Source organism: Rhinichthys klamathensis, unplaced genomic scaffold (assembly GCF_029890125.1).
Source record: "Rhinichthys klamathensis goyatoka isolate OS25496 unplaced genomic scaffold, OSU_Roscu_1.1 h1tg000310l_1, whole genome shotgun sequence".
NCBI classification, from domain to species: Eukaryota; Metazoa; Chordata; class Actinopteri; order Cypriniformes; family Leuciscidae; genus Rhinichthys; species Rhinichthys klamathensis.
The window spans coordinates 871,475-888,600 of record NW_026606828.1 but is presented as its reverse complement, the minus strand read 5'-3'; the positions used below and the strand labels follow the sequence as shown (position 1 = coordinate 888,600).

The following is a 17,126-nucleotide window of genomic DNA, read 5'->3' as shown; positions in this document are numbered from 1 at the left end:
GGAAACAGTTCAGACTCAGACATGTTCGCAAAGAACCGATGAGCTGCTGATACGAATATGCGTGAACCAAGCAGTTGACTTGAATAAGGGGGCGAAATGAATCTAATAGGTTAGTTCCCCAATAATGAAGAAATGCTTGAGCTTCCGTTTAGCATATCTGATGTGTGCATTGATGAATGTTTATCCAGTCCATTTCAGAAAATTTGGACAAAAATTCTCAATTCATATGGATTCTTTTCACAATCTTTTTGAAGCGTCAAAGTGGTAGTTGCGTAAACTGTCAATGGAGGGACAGAAATCTTTCAGATTTCATTAAAAATATTATCATTTGTGTTTCGAAGATAAACAAAAGTCTTACGGGTTTGGAACAACAAGAGGGTGAGTAAATGATGACAGAATTTCATTATTGAGTGAACTAACCCTTTAATAATAGAATTACGTATACGCAACGTCATTGCGTGATTACGTAAATGAACTAAATCCTTTTTTGAACCAGTTCATTATAACAAACTGTCCGAAAGAACCTGTTCACCGGAAAATAATCTGACTCCCCATCAGTATTTCCAGCCTGTCGACTGGAAATACTGGGACTATCCAATAGCGTAGCAAAAATAAAACTGACATGTCAAGTACGGCCTCACAGGTTTCTCAGAGAAAAACAAACCATATGCAACTTCTCCAACCAGTAGGTGAGAGTAAATTAACCTGACTATCAACGTGGTTGCTATGAAAAACAGCCGACGAGCTCTGACAGATGGTAACAAGCATAAAGGCAGCAGTTTGGCGATTGAGTGCCCTTTTCAAACCCTTCCCACACAAACAGCCATGCTCTACACACATTTTGACAGCAACCAACAAGCACAACTGTTCAAGTCACACTGAAACACAGCTTCCAGCACATACGGTCATCCTTGGACATTTTAAAAATCACATAAAACGTGAAATCTACTGAAATAGTTGTAAATAATTGTTGTTGAGTGCCAAAAAAAAAAAAAAATAACAGAGCTCAACTACTGTAAGCAAAGCTGGATTTAAAGGGACAGTACACCCAAAAATTCAATCATTATTTACTCATACTCAAGTTAGAAAAATCTTTACAGAGCTCTTTCCAGCTCTGCCAAAGAAATATTCCCAGTTAATGCACAATCCATATTAGCGAGTAGCCAATAAACACTTTTTTTTTTTATTGGCATGGTCAGTATTCGATATTTTACTGTACATGTTAATTTCACCTATAATTAAATGTATTATATTTAGTTTACATCTAATGCTCACTTGTAGTTATGATTTAACAGAAGTAGTGAAATATCTTTTCTTCTGTGTTATGATGACAAATAAACAAAAAAACGTATACTGTGCTTTTACAAAATATGCTCGTAAACACGGTCAGTTATGTTTAAGTGAACGTAAATAGCTGACAAAGAAAACGCATGTTACCGTATATTGGATCCGTGCATTCGCTCTTAAAGTGACAGCAGCCTAATATCCCTGTCTCTATAATAACATTAATCAAACAACAAAGAGAAATTCAAATTGTATTTGTATTGCAAGGGCGTAGGTTTAGGGGGGGACGCTAGGTACTAGTCCCAATCAATATTTTGAGGTGACAAATTTGTCCCCACCAATATTTAGCAAGCTCCTTTGAACTGCTATTTTGATATTTGCGCTGCATTTGGATCTTTGCGCTGCTATTTGGATCGATTCCAACGGCCAGGACGACTACAGTACAAGATACGCCGTAATTTGATTGGCGGCGGGGTATCTGACAGGCAGGCTACACGCGCGGGCCGGGACTACTTTTTGTGCTTGCACTCACTGGCAGCGAGCGGGTGGTGTGTGCGTGTGTGTGTGTGCGCGTGACGACGCCGACGGTAAGTTACCAGGGCTGTCTCTCTGCCTGCCATATACAAAGGCCAGAGTAAAACATTTTAATATTCCGGTTTTTTTGCCCCTTTTTGTACTTTGTAGATCAGCTATGTCACCCAAGAAGAAGAAAGGGGACATACGAAGCTTTTTCATAAAGCAGAGTGTAGGCAAAAATAACTAGCCACACAAATAATTAGCAGTAGTAGTGACTGACCAGGCTTTCAAATGCAGATTCTACTGTGGAAAATAGTATTAACTGGTGATCCTGGTTACCCAGGATATTGTTACAGTTAAACCTAGCTTCTGCAATCTTTCACGGTTAGGAGCATTAATTAGGGGTGTGCAGCACGGATAGACTCATAGAAGTCGCACTATCATGATAGACGTTAGCAAGTCACTGAATGTTAATTAGCCTACCTTAACTTAGAATCTTGCAGTCATAAACAGTGGATCATCTGAGACATTTTTCGTTTCTACATTCTGTTTATGTAATGTATTTGTAGTGTAGCCTACTTGCTAGACACATATGTGCTGGAAAAACATGTTGGCAATGTTAAAAAGGCAAAAGTTAACACTGTTGGTTATTCAAATATAATGAATCATTATTTGATTGATAATATCCAAATAACAATATCTGGTAGGAGGGTTAAACTTGCTAGCCATAGGATAGACAACAGAATTAATTAACCATTTTGTATGCAGGAAAGACAGCATCAAACCACAACAGATTTACATTTATTCATTTAACAGACATTTTTTATCCAAAGCGACTTACAATTGAGAACAATAGAAGCAGTAAACCTAGGATAGCAATATGCAAGTTTTATGACCCTTCCCAGTTTAATCTAATGCACTTTTCTTTTCTTTTTTTTTTAAGAATAGAATATATCAATAGAATTTGATATAGAATAGAAGGGTCAGGATACAATATAATGAGATGAAGTAGATTCACTTCTGTATTGTGATATTCTGTATTGCCAGCAGTCTGAAATGACGAAGGAAATCGCCATTAAAGCACTGTTACTTATCTTACAACAAAATAATTCCCGCCGGGGGGGGGGGGGGGGGGGGGGGGGGGGGTTTGTGTCCCCACCAAAGCTGAGACCAAACCTACGCCCATGTTGTATTGTATATTTTATTTATAAAGTGCAGTGTTATTTCACATCTGATTACAGTTTCTGTACCTGAATACCTGAAAATGTTAAAACACTGTTTATTTCAATCATATCTTTATTCAGTTGTATTTATTTGTGCGATTGCTAGTTTTTTTTAAAAAAAATACTGTTTACTTGTGTTTAGTAATGCTTGAAATGTATAGCCTATTAGTTAGGCTAGTTGTTTTTGCTATGGTATGTTTTAACCATAGGCAAAAGGTCCTTTGTGTAACTGTTTTTCCTATTGATTTTTGTTCATGGTTTTTATCTACAAATTAAGTGTTTTGCAAAAAGACTTAAAATAAATGAGAATGATATCCAAGTTTTTTTTTTTTACCTTATTGGAATCGAAGTTAGTCGATATTTTAGACATTAGTCATTAATCGATAAGAATCGGAATCGATAAGCAGAATCGGACAATTAAAATTAAATTAAATTAAAATACAAACGATATCCAACCCTGGTAACTACGGCGCACTCGCTTCATTTTTCCTCATGTGTTTTCCGCACGAGCCGCAAAAGCCTCAAAACTACGCACTCAAATGATGACCTTGCTAAATCGACCATCAAGTGCGTTTTTGTCTATTAAATTATTATTGACAATTAATCGCTAGCATCCCTACTTTAAACCCATGAGATAAATTAGAAGAAAGCTCTGAAGCATCAAAAGCTCAAAGTCTGTAATCTGTAGAGATTCCTGTTCCTGGCAAGGCTGCAGAAAAATGAATCCAACATTGGCTTCTTTTTTGCTATCTCCTGGATGGCGAAAGGAATTATGGGAGTGAGTAAAATATGAGTGGATACTGGCAACAGGATGCTGGAAGAGCTTATTGTAACAAAGAATAAAACCCTAACGATTGTTTTGGCAGTGACTGAGAACGTAGTTCGTTATTGAAGTGGTAACATGCAATGAATTATGCAGAAAGAGCTGCTGAGATTGTTATAAGCATGAATGATTCAAATCTCTATCCTGTTCTCTCTCTAAACCGAGTCTTTGCAGTGACAGGATATTTTTAAAAGTACGCTCCTAGATCACCGGTTTCAAAGAACTCACTATAGTGACACTTTTACACCTTGTTGTGATTCTTGCGACATGCAGCTGTTTGAACTGTGAAAGCTCGCTATGGGCCATAAAACTTTAAGCTTTCACAAATATTTAAGTATATCACAGTATAGTATAGACGTGTTCCAAAACCTATCAAGCTGTCTTGCTATCTATTGTCTACACAGACAGCATCCCACTGAAATAAAGTGTCTACTTTGAAATGCTCTACATTGGTAGCAACTCGTCACTCAAACACTGTTTTAACATTAGCAAGTTGTGAAGCCTGTTACTCCAATATTATACATGTAAATAACACACAAACATTGAGTGAAAGTCACTTTAAAATGTGACTTTCGTTAACTCCACAATAAGTAGCCTAACTTCACCAGCTAATTACTCTTTGACAGCGATGCCATAGGAATATACAGAGCTCCCGCAAAAACGCGCTTGTTTCTCTGGCGCATAAGGTCTATGTGAAGGATACATGGAGTGCTGCCTAATGATTTGGCCAAAAATTGGGTATCTTAGAGGGCAGCATAATGTTGCTGCCAACCTTTTGGAGCAGGGTCATTCCGTGTCAAATGAACCAAATTTGAGAAACTTCCCAGACTTAAATTTTTTATTTTGTTAATATTTTTTCTGCACAAAGACAAACATAAATGGTGATGAAATCCAAAATATTAAATGTCATGGATGTATATTTACTGTGTAATCCACTATTTCTATAGTATCCGATGTGACCCACATTTGGTTTTTGACCACTGAAAATTTGTACATTTTACCAATTTACTCATGGAGCCGCATTAAGATCTCCATATCTCTGGGATTGAACCTTTGAAGGCCTTTAAAATGCAGATACCAAAAGAAAAGTTAGCTAAGATCCAGAATCTAAAAGGACATTAAGATATCTTTAATACTTCTTGAGTTACAGGCATGCAAACTTGAGGAAAAAAAACACAAGAAGTGCTTTTGCCATTTTAAACTGCATGTCACCAATGGCATAATAAAACAAAGATTGCTAAAGTCAACAGAATTTACTAATAGACCAACCAATCTTTGAGTAAAAATAAAATAATGATGCTGCCATCTTTCTAAAGTCATTTTTACACCCCCGTAAATTGGCTCCAAATCTCAGGTGAAAATTGTCATTTTGACTCCCGCTACAAAATAGTGGATTACTCAGTAAATATACATCTGTGACATTTAATATTTGGCTTTCATCACTATTTATGTTTGTCTTTCTACAGAAAAAATATTAACAAAATCAAAAATTTGAGCCAGGGACCTCTGGTTGAATTGACACGGAATGACCCAACAGCTTTTGCATCCCATGATGCCTTTTAAATGCGCACTAGGTTTAGGAACAGAGCTTATGTGTGCACATTTAAATGGAAGTTTCATTTAATTCCCACCAACGTCTCACAGATCTAGCAGACTAGGCCTCTTCTAGCTTTATCTGTCAATCTTATCTCTTTCTCGGAGTGGCAGCGTGCCTGTTGACCAGGGCACAGTAGGCGCCCAGTCAGCATGTGACAAAAGCAAGAGACTCATTTGTATGCCGAATGCGCTCCAATCATAAATCCGAGCCGAGAAGCACGGGAACGGGACGCGGCGATCCCAGACTACCAGCTTTTATCGCTAAAGAGTTTGACTGAAATCAGCTTTTGGTCTGATGATAAGTAAAGCGGTTGATGTTTCAATTATGCTAAATTCTTCAACAATCGTGAGAGATGTCACACGGTGCTGATGCATATATGTGGGAGGCTGGAACAAGAAGTAACATGAAAAGTGTTATGTGCTGGTGACATTAGCTTTCACTTTACCGATTAAATGTTCTGAACATTATGGCGTAATTATAATCCAATATGGTCTTGTCATACTGTCTGTTCCCAGCTGTTCCCTCCAGATCCCACATGGTGGTTTTCATCACTAGCCGATCAGCATCTCAATTCAGCAGGGATGCAGAGATGACATTCAGAATGATGTGATTTCAAGTTTTAAAGGAGCGTTCACCCAAATAAGACAATTCTCATGTTATCTGGTAGAATGTTTTTACTGTTTTTGTCCATACGAATGAAAGTTAATGGTATCCACTGACTTTCATGCACAAAAAACACTTAGACCTTTTTCAAAGCATCTTCTTTCCACAGAAGAATGTAAGTCATACAGGTTTGGAACAACATGAGCGTGAGTAAATGATTACAGAAGTTTCATTTTTTGGGTTAATTATATCTTTAAGTTAATTTGTTACTCGCACTACACTACTTGAATTAATTCAGAAGACTCAAGATATTGCACACATATCATATAGACTACATTTATGATCATTTTAAGGTGCTTTTCTGTCATTTTTTAACTTTGAACACTCCAGTCCCCATTTAATGTAATTGTAGGGACAAATACGTCTCCTTTCTCCTGTTTTGTTCCACAACAGAACAAAAGATGAGAAAATAATGACAAACTGTTATTTTTTTAGGCAAAATTCTCTTCACTTAATAGCCTCAGCTTTGGTTTTGGAGGAAAAGCCAGGTGTGGGAAGATGATCAACAGACACATTCTTGTTTGAAATGCCATTGCATTTATGATACATTTGCTGTAAATAGCAGATGGTTCATTAAGCTGAATTTGCAACCAAAAAGGGCTGAGAGGCCAAGATTACAGTGGACGCCTGTGTGTAAATGTGTATGCATGCATTTGTGTATGTGTGTGTGCCATCCCGGCTGGACTCCATCCATATTTCATGACTGATAAAGGTTTCGGTAGCTGTGTACACTTTCCAAGAGCAGCACTGTATATGCAGCCATTTTCCAGTATTCTCCAGATGTGGCTTATTATCGCCAATGTGGATAAAGAGAATCCTTTCCCAATTTGCCATAATATCATTCTACAATATGAGCACAGAGAAACAGAGGCTTTGTTTATTGTCCATCCCTCCCTGCCCCTTCAAACCACCTCTCTTCTTTGCTCTGACCTTCTCTCCTTCTAAGTGAAGAAATGACCAAATGTCACCCTGTTGTTTATTTGAGTAAAGCTGTTGTGAACGAGATCACAGAAGACCTGAGGTCCATGTGAACTTCTCTGTACTACTGGATTCCTCACGCCGCTCGACTGACTTTGTCTCTAGCTATCAGCCAATGAGAGACGGGCAGATTCCAGACTGCTCTCCAGCTCATCTGCCAAAAATCATCCTTCAAACTGTCAGCTGTTATCACAACAAACTTACAATATATAACAATTTAAAATAAAACCACTAAGGTTGTCATTTAACTTGTCCTGAAAATTTGGCTGCACTTAATACAAGCATTATTTTCATGTAATTTAGTCCATAATTAATTTATCAATATGTAAACAGGGTGTGTGTGTGTGTGTGTGTGTGTGTGTGTGTGTGTACACATACAGAGAAAAGAAAGACAGATCACAAATGCATTTAAAAACTCTTTAGATATATAGACAGACAGACAGATAGATCAACTAATAAAAAATTAACTGAACGTAAATTATTGGTTGCTGTTGATGCAATAACAGATAGGACTGATAAATGATGAATATATTTTTTGTTCTTGCATTGTTTCGATTTTAGATGTAAAATCATATTCTCAGTAAATGAATTAGAGCGTCTGTGTGAAGAAAGACAAAAGATCAGCCTTTACTGCGGCTATTTCTTCTTATTGCTGCAAGAGCCATTCAAGATGACCATTCAAATTAATGATGGAAAACAACAGAAACAATTCCAGCCGAAAAATGAAAAAAAAAATATATAATAAAAAAATACTACTAATAATAAAACCACTCGATGTGCATTATCCTGTCACTTGCCTTCAAGATTTTAAATGAGCGGAAAATGATGTGACATTTCATCTGCCATCAGATTGTGGATGTCACGGCTCATTATCGCACCTGCAGCGATTTAACTTGCGTTTTATTAACGATGCGGCAATATAATGTAAATATATTACTTACCAACGCCATATTTTTCATGTTCAGTCGGTATCCACATTTTTTCCCGCGTCAAGTGAAATAAAATGTGCTATAAAACAGGGCAATTACGGCGGGCACTATCCATATTGTTGTTACACAGGGTTGCACTGTATTGTTCTGAGGGCAGAGCCACAGCAGCATCCCACATACACCACACTTCTCAGCCCTGAAGAAAAACACCATTGCCTCATGGGAGATGTAGGAAATGAATGAGAACGCTTGGATAGAAAACTACAATGCCCATAAACCGCACACTAAGCTGTGGTTTAACTCTGATTGGTCAATGAGCCATCTACAGGTCACGTGACTTAAAAAAAAACATGGCAGCTCAGATGCACAACACATTCTCTGACAACACTAATTTGACAGGTTGGTTAACCAAATTAAACATATTGGCAGATATGTTGGCATTATATTGCTTTGTTTGCGTTTATTTTTATGTTTACATTTTTAAAAAGCTCTATTTTGATTTTCCTAAAAATGCCCGCCAGCTACCTATTGCATGTTAGATGATTATTACCCTAATGCAAGTTTGTCATCTGTTTTTCATGGCACATGTGCATGATGAGGTTGTTTTTGGTTTAGTTTTTTAAAAGGACACCGGATAATAGATAATAACTTGTCATTTTGTAATACTCATCTGGATTGGTGGTTTACTCGTCAAAGCTAGTTTATGTCACCCAGCCCTGCAAATCTGGTCACCTAGAATAGATGATGGAAAGCAGCCAAAAACCCTTTTAAATCAGCGACAGACCAGTATGACCGGTTTGGCAGTCCAGCTCAAACCAGTAGACCATCTTAGACTAGTTTAAGCTGTTTCCCCCCAGCAGGGAGTGGGTGGTTGAGTTGTTATGGATGAACTATCTTTCTACTAGATGGTCAGACAGCGACCCTTTAATCTGTCACTGCAAAAGCTCACTTTGAATAGGCAAAACAACTAGGAGCACAAATGTATCAAGTTTTCGAGAATAACCTGCTGTTTACATGAGTCAGACCTTCATTCTGTGTGAATCAGCTGCTTGTTTGTGTGATGACATCATGCGAGACAAGGGTTTCTCGAATTAGTTCAAAGGCTTCAGTCGTTTATAAAACACAAATACATTTGTGTGTGTGTCATATTTAATGAATGTATTAAGCTGTGTTTGTTTTCTCTCTATTTCTAGGTGAGCAGGATTGTATACTAGAGCCGCTTTGTTTCCCTGAGCAGCTGTGTGGTAGCTCTTGTCTCGCCGCCTCCAGCGATGGCCATCCGGTGACCTGTGTGCTCTGTTCCGACTCTTTTCCCTCTCTTGAAAAAGACCAACTTCTTAAGCACATGGTGTTGGATCACAAACTGGTTATTGCTGATGTCAAACTCATCGCAGACTTTCCACAGTGAGACTTTACATGATTTGTAACCTACATGTCTCAGCATTTCTCTAAAGAGATATTAGACCAGTACAATACAAATAACACAAAATAATGAAACCTTTTTTATTGATTTGTTGCAGGTATATGTTGTACTGGAAGAAACGGTTTACAGAACTAACTATCACAGACTTCTGCAGTGTTATCAAGACCAATTCTGAAGGTCCTGAAGGTAAGAAACATTTGAGCTAAACAATTTCGTATTTGCATTTTGTATTAGTTAGTTGCTATAGAATTTACAATAAAATCATTTAAAATAATTTTTAATTCCTAACTTAAGTACTAAAATTACTAAAACTAAAAGTGAAATAAAAATTAACTAAGACTAAAAAGAAAAAACTAAACTAAGCGCATAATAAAATCTAAAAATAAAAATAAATAAAAAATATGAATAAATACTATAATAGTACATAAATAATTCTAAAATAACACTGGTCTGAGAAATACCCCTTTAAATTGTATGATTTAAATGTGATGTCTAAAGTCTTGTCCTTTTTACACTGGACTCTTAATAACCAAAAAGCTGCTTTGTGTCATTTTAGAACAACAAGAGCTCTACTTCCTATTATGTGATGCGCTGCCAGAGGACAGAATCCTTAGAGAGCAGCTTCAACAGAGACGACTGGTGAGTGTCTGTAAAAAGACAAGGACCTGCGGTCAGGAGTGCTGCTCTGGGATCAGCTCTAACCCTGGGTGACATTAGCTTATGAATATTCAAAACTGATCCTACAGCAGCACAGATTCCAGTCGGACTAATATGCAGAAACCCTAGAATATGAGTGACACCATCATACGATTAGTCTTTGTGTATTTTCTCTTCTCAGATATTTTCTTTTGCATTTAAATGTTACATTACATTTAGATTTTATTATTATTATATATATATATTTTTAAATTATTTTATTGAAATAATTGTATGGTAAAAATGTTATTGAAAAATGCTGATGTACTGATAGTAGTAAATAATAGTAGTTTATAACGGGCGTAGGATATTATTAATATAAATCTGAATGTGTTCATCTGAAAGAAGAAAATTATGGAATAATTTACATTTTTGGGTGAACTAACCCTTTAAAGTCCCCCTGTGGTGAAAATCAAGCTTTAATGTTGTTTATATGTCTATGCGGTGTTTAAAATATGCTTTAAGACGAACCATGTGCAAATTCATAAGTCAACACTATTGCTGAGTAATTTACATAGACTGTAAAAAGATATTTCTCCTTAAAACTGCAGTGAACCAAAGATAGTCTCAAAAACGCAGTTTAATATCACTGGTGTTTCTGACGTCACAAACTACCTTGTTGTAACCGATCAGGTCAATGTGTGATCGACAACGAGTGGATCTCTGAGCTGGTGTGAGTGAGTGGAGGCGGGGCTAATTTGCATATTCATAGAACCGTGTGTACTAAATGAGGCAAGGGTGTAAAGTTACATTCAAGCTATTTAAGGCATTTTAAGTTGTTTTTTTCCAAGGAAAAAACTTTAAAATATGTCATTTTGGGGATCAAAGATGAGTTTCAAGGGATAAAATTATTGACTACAGGGGGACTTTAATTATTTTTCCTACCCACAAATCCTAATACATTAAACAGGAAATGTAATTTTATAGATTTAAAATGTTATTACATTTTGTTAAAAGATTATTGAAACAAACCTATTTTTGTTTTAAAAGCTTATGAATAATGTGAACTGATTTATCGCGTGGAAAGTTATTAAGTATAAAGCATCCATTCTGATTTCTTGTTGCAACAATTCAAAACCACAATATTATTGTATGACAAAAGTAATACAGCAGGAATCCAGTGGTTACGTACTGTACCTGAAAGTACCAGTGTTCAGTGAAAATCCCCACTCCCCCCACACAGATTGTTTTTGCAGAGATATTATTATGAGTCAACATAGTCATCATACACACATTTCATCTCTGGCAAAAAATCAGCGATTGTGGTTGCTAGGCAACCTCTGCAGTCGCTCTGCAGTGTGGCGACCAGCTGTTTAACAGTGCAGCTGTGACCTTTCTCAATCATTCGGTGACACGCTGCACGTCGATGAAACTCGAGCCGAGAGGATTAGCACTGTTTATCAAACACCAATCATTTGCAGATTGCGTCTGCGATAATTATCGATGATTACGGCAATCGAACAGCGGGTTTTCAGAAACGCAGAATGATAAAAACACACCACACTGAGATTCATACCAATTACGAATATTCTTTATAGGCTCACAATTATGTAACCAAATCCTAATGCTTCTAATGCTAGATAAGTCTGTGATGAAGTTTGATATGTTTTGATAGGAGAAAGTTCTGGAGCAGCAGCAAAAAGAGAGGGACGACACAACGTTTCATCGCACATGTATGTTCTGCAGTGAGGAGTTTACTGGAAACAGGTGACTATTGCTTCTGAATAGACCTTATTCAGAGCAGCGCCGTGACAGGTATGAAGCGAGGCTGTGAGGGATAGACTTGCTGTGTTTTTAGTGGGATCCGCTGTATAAAGCTCCTAGATCACTTATCATTTTCCAAAGGTCATGTTGTCTAGAGTTTTTTTTGTCTACTGAAGTTTCTTGAAAAGATATTTTTGCAGTGTTTCATCAGTAGAACAATTTAAAAACATTGTGTCCGGGAATGTCTGTCCCTCACAGCCTCCCTTTCATTTCCATTAAAAATCAAAGATGGCGCTGTAGTGAATAAGGTCTATGGGTCAGACACACACACACATCCTGCTGATATTAAATGATGTAACCTACTACCACTGTCAGTTGCATTTAAAACTCATTTCTGATTCATTCCTTATTCTAGGATCTATACATTTAATTTCTAATCATAATTTAAGTGAAATTGTTGACATTTTAGTTTTGTCCTCTTGGACATGACCTCTACAACAGATTCAATCTCTGATTTATTTAATAATTATTATTTATAAATAGCAATTATTTATTGAAATAAAATATTCTTTAAATTAATATATATATATATAATTTAATAATTGTATTTATTTATTTTATATTGTATATATACAATATATATTATATATATATATATATATTGTATATACATGTACAATTAAAAAAAAAAAGAATTGAATACATATTTAAATTATTTTCTTTTAAATCATATACGTATATACAATTTATATACTATAATACATTTGGCATGAAACATCTGCAAGGCCATGCAACTCAATTTGCATAGGAAAATCAAAATCTAATCATACCAAGATGAAGACTTTGCACATGAATATTAATTAGCTAATTTAACTAAATGGCCTAGACAGATTACCTTGCTGTCTTGGAGTCAGAGTGAGCTAAGCAAAATTCACGAATACAGTTTTGTTCTTCATTCCTCCACTCTGACGCTCATCTAGATATAAACTGCTATGTTTGCTTTATTATTTTAGGATGAGTTTTTTGCAACTCACAGTATCAAACTGCACTGCATATTAAATGAAAGTGCTGTATTTGTACCCTGTTCTGTCACTGCAGGTCTTCACTGCTGAACCACATGGCTAAAGAACACTCGTTCAGCATCGGCCTGCCGGACAACATCGTCTACTGCACAGAGTTCCTCCACACTCTGGAGTGGAAACTGGAGAAGTCAGAGTTTTAAGATTTTATCCAATACATACATATATATAAAATCATACTATTATTATCACAAATTAAAATGGAAATGGAGAAGGAGTGAACGCCCTCTTTTGGTGCTTGCTGTCATTGCATTAATCCCAAATCACCAAGTTGGGTTAGTTTTTGGGTCAGTGACATATAAATAGAGAGAGGATGCAAAAATGAAACATTTTAAAGGCATAATGCAAGTTATTTTACACAGTGTATGTATATATATATATTTTTTAGATCTTTTTAAATATATATTTCTATATATTGTATATTTCAAGTTTTGTAGTTGTCCTATGAATTTGTTAAATCCATTGACTGAATATCTCCTGTTATTCATTTTATTTATTAATTCTTAGTATTTTTCAAGCTAGTTAGTTTGGCCCGTTGTCCCATATAACATTAAGGCACTTTTCAAGCATAATGTTTTCGATAACTAAAACCATTTACTTAAATATTGTATCATTTTAGTTTACAAACTAAATAATTGTATATTTTAAATTGGCTTAGGAAATCATAATAAGCACTGACCCTTACATTGTAAAATATAAAAAGTAAAGATGAAAAGATTGTGAAACTAGACCTTCATATTAACATTATTTTACATAGCATGCAGTGTCTGTACTGTGAGAAGACATTCAGAGACAAAACCACCTTGAAAGATCACATGAGGAAAAAGCAGCATCGACGGATTAACGCCAGAAATAATAACTACGATCGCTTCTACATCATCAATTACCTGGTATGTCCGTGTATTGGTTTGTAGTGTGTTTCTCACCTGAACGAATAAATTCCCAGAATGAAATCTATTTCGCCCTGTTTACACTATTGCAGGAGTTGGGGAAGACATGGGAGGAGGTGCAGTCTGAAGATGACAGGGAGATGTTTGAAGATGAAGAGGAGTAAGACCTTCGTCTTTTTACTTGATCTTCAGAGGCTGTTTGTCACATTTTCAGTTTTATTCTCATTCCTGATATTCTGCGATCTCTGCAGCGATTGGTCGGACTGGCAGGCCCATCCCGTGTGTGCCGTGTGTCTGTTTTGTGAGCAGCAAGCGGAGACAATGGAGAAAATGTACACACACATGGAGGTAAATGATACCGTTCATATATTTGAGTGCTTCTAAAAAGTATTCCACATGTATTTTCTATGCATTTTTACATCAGCATCATTAATATATTTTTTTTTCCAGGAAACTCATGAATTTGACCTGCACAAATTAAAAACGGACTTAAGTGAGTATAATTGCATGAAGAGAGATGTAGGCCTGTTTTTGAGAAGAACCCATGACCACACAGAAGCTCTTGAATGTCATGTGTGTCGTTTGTCCAGACCTAAAGTTTTATCTGCAAGTCAAACTAGTGAATTACATCCGCCGTGAGCTTCACCAGTGCCGCTGCTACTGCTGTCAGGAGAAGTTTGAGAGCAAAGAGGAACTAGTGCAACATCTTGTTAACAAAGGTCATGTGATGCAGCTGCCTGAGGTCTCGCACTGGGACCAACCGCAGTAAGTAGCACTTCTTCACATGACCATTTCTTTGGTATTTATGTAAAAAATATTTATATCATTTATTTTAGATTATATTTTTATTATATAAAATATTAGTCAATAAAGACTGTGGAATTGAAATGAATTATATCTGTAATTTAAAAACGAAATTCTTTTATATTTTAAATTGGCTCAGAACATCAGAATGAGCACTTACTCTTATACTTAAAAAGTAAAAAAAAAAAGTATTTATAATAAGTCCTCTATTATGCTTTTTTATATTTTCAGCTTTCTTTAGTGTGTAATGTTGCTGTTTGAGCATGAAAAAGGTCTGCAAGGTTACAAAGCATAAAGTCACTCCAAAGGAAGTTATTCTCTAAGTCAGTGCGCACTGTTTCTGAACTTCCATTGTGGTCTTGAGTTTTCTTATGGGAATGAACATGTGACAATATTACTCATTTAAATCATACGCAAAATAGGCGAGGCCTGGTTGAGTTGTGTTAGTAGTGTGTTGAAACTTGCGGTTATGGTAAGGGGCGTTACATTTATGAAACACGATTTAAGCGGTTGACCAATCACAACACACTGATCCAGCTGACCAATCAGAACTCATTGAGCTTTTCAGAAGGAGAGGCATCATAGAGACAGGAACTTAACCGAACGTTACTGACGGACTGAGAACAGAGGTGCTGCAACAATGTAAAATATATGAAAAATCATGTTTTGGGGGGGTTACATTCAAGCATAAAAAGCTATTCTAGTAGACCCCAAAAACAAAATCAAGACTTTGTAAAAGGGCATAATATGGTCTCTTTAAAATATGTGCTGTTTTTCCAGATACTACTTTCCTACGTACGAGAACGACGCACTTCTTACAGCTCTGTCGGACAGCGAGAGCGAATCTGAGGGTCCAAATCACACCTCTAAAGTTCCTGTTATTGCTGAAGACATTTCAAACCTGAAGGTCTTAAAACAGAATAGTGTGCTTGGTAAACTTCTCAAAGACAGGGGCGGCTCCAGCTGAAGATGAGAGAATCATGTTCAAATGATGTTCCAATGTAAAAATGAATATGTTTAGTTTAATGCTGTAATTATTCAGTTCTATTCATATGGGTGCAATGCTCACATCGTGAAAAAAAAGTCAAATAAAGTATTTATTTACATATGCCATCAGTGGATCATTGGAAACCCTAATCAAAAGGATTTGAAAATATCTTGGTTTAAAAATATTTAGCATTGGCTTTTTGTTTGGGAATTTTGTCTCATGGCTGGATAGTGCAGTCAAGTAGTATTGGTACTATAAATATTAACAGGTGTTTTAATAAAGATATTGCCAGAATAGTCTACACACAACACCTTCACTGTAATCTCCATACACAGGTCCATTAACACTAATGATGCTAAATTATTAAGAATAGTCAGCAGATATTCAAAAACAATATTAAATCAAATTATAGAGCATTAATTTACAATATCAGTATACAAAATATCAGAATATAGTTTAATATACTTTCAAACACACTGAAATCTTTCTCCCTCACGTGAAATTCACAATTGCATATAACATATTCGCTGAACAATGGTAAATTTGACAGCACCTTTAGTGAATCTGCATTTTATATTTTTTTTAATATCTGTCGGGAGAATAAAAACAATTCCATACATGGTTGCAGTAAAAGAGCAACTCTTTTATTCATATCAAACTCATTCTCATGTCTGATTTCATACACGCAAACAATCATTGAAATCATCCCAGCATCTCGTTCATTCTTTGCTGAAGTCATTCGAAGGTTTCTTTAAAAAACCGACAACGCTTTAGACCTTTTCATAGGTCTTAAATCAATAAATATTGCATATTTCACTCTTTTTGGTGAGGACTAATCTTACACAAGGCACTTCAGAACATGTTACCTGTCTTGTCCGTAATAGAACTGCTATAAATACTAGCAACACACAATATTAGTCAAATGACACAAATATAATGAACTAAATGAGACCAACCAAAGTATAAACATTTTTTCAATTTATAAAGGGCAGTAGAAAATCTTGTTTTGTATAAACAAATACATCAATACAAATACACTTCTCCAATAGACATATCTGAATGTGTGGGTTATAGTGTTAAACGCACACTACGTCCCTTGTATAGACGACAAATTTAAGGCTGTGCTTTGTTTAGTGCAGTTAAGAAGAGGCACTCTTCGATAGGTTTCACACTGTGCTGCTGGATCTCGTTCTGACGCTTTAGAGACGCTGCATTCAACTGTTCAGTGCTGATACATTCAGAATTTAGAAGTTTTAAAGCTAATAGTCTTGAAAACAAGTTATAATGAGAAGTGATTACAATGGCAGTGGGAGTTAAAAAAATCAGTAAGCTCAAAGCTGTAACAGCTGAAATGGTTAGTGGGTGCAATGCTGTTAAGCCCATCAGTAACGTATTGCATATAAGAATATGTGGATCTCATAAAAAGCATCTCTAGGTCAAACTGAACCCCATTATCAAAAGGAAATTATTAATTTTGCATAAAGAAAATAAAGCCTATTTTAGGATCAATGTTTTTTTTATTATTTTCA

The 17,126-nt window shown here is 36.0% G+C and overlaps 2 protein-coding genes across 2 annotated transcripts in view; one reads left to right on the top strand and one right to left on the bottom strand.

The window, feature by feature from the left end:
• The window catches only part of dock4 (dedicator of cytokinesis 4), a 71,745-nt gene extending 63,528 nt beyond the window's left edge, over positions 1 to 8,217 (bottom strand). The window contains exon 1 of the mRNA XM_056270949.1: positions 8,026 to 8,217. Within this exon, the coding sequence (XP_056126924.1) occupies positions 8,026 to 8,062 (37 nt within the window). The 5' untranslated portion in view covers positions 8,063 to 8,217. The remainder of the gene's footprint in view (positions 1 to 8,025) is intronic.
• A 146-nt stretch (positions 8,218 to 8,363) lies between these two features.
• znf277 (zinc finger protein 277) lies at positions 8,364 to 15,684 on the top strand. The gene is made up of 12 exons (XM_056270955.1): positions 8,364 to 8,412; positions 9,207 to 9,417; positions 9,534 to 9,622; positions 9,993 to 10,075; positions 11,748 to 11,839; positions 12,935 to 13,045; positions 13,673 to 13,805; positions 13,898 to 13,965; positions 14,057 to 14,153; positions 14,256 to 14,298; positions 14,396 to 14,570; positions 15,390 to 15,684. The coding sequence occupies exons 1-12, from the start codon at positions 8,364 to 8,366 to the stop codon at positions 15,574 to 15,576; spliced, it is 1,338 nt and encodes a 445-aa protein (XP_056126930.1). The 3' UTR covers positions 15,577 to 15,684.
• The last annotated feature ends 1,442 nt before the right edge of the window (positions 15,685 to 17,126 follow it).

Bases quoted from the DNA above. Each gene is read 5' to 3' on its own strand.
- znf277 (XM_056270955.1), top strand. From the start codon at position 8,364: ATGGCAGCTCAGATGCACAACACATTCTCTGACAACACTAATTTGACA. The intron at 9,623-9,992 runs GTAAGAAACATT...GTGTCATTTTAG, and splicing joins CAATTCTGAAGGTCCTGAAG to AACAACAAGAGCTCTACTTC. The intron at 14,571-15,389 runs GTAAGTAGCACT...CTGTTTTTCCAG, and splicing joins TCGCACTGGGACCAACCGCA to ATACTACTTTCCTACGTACG.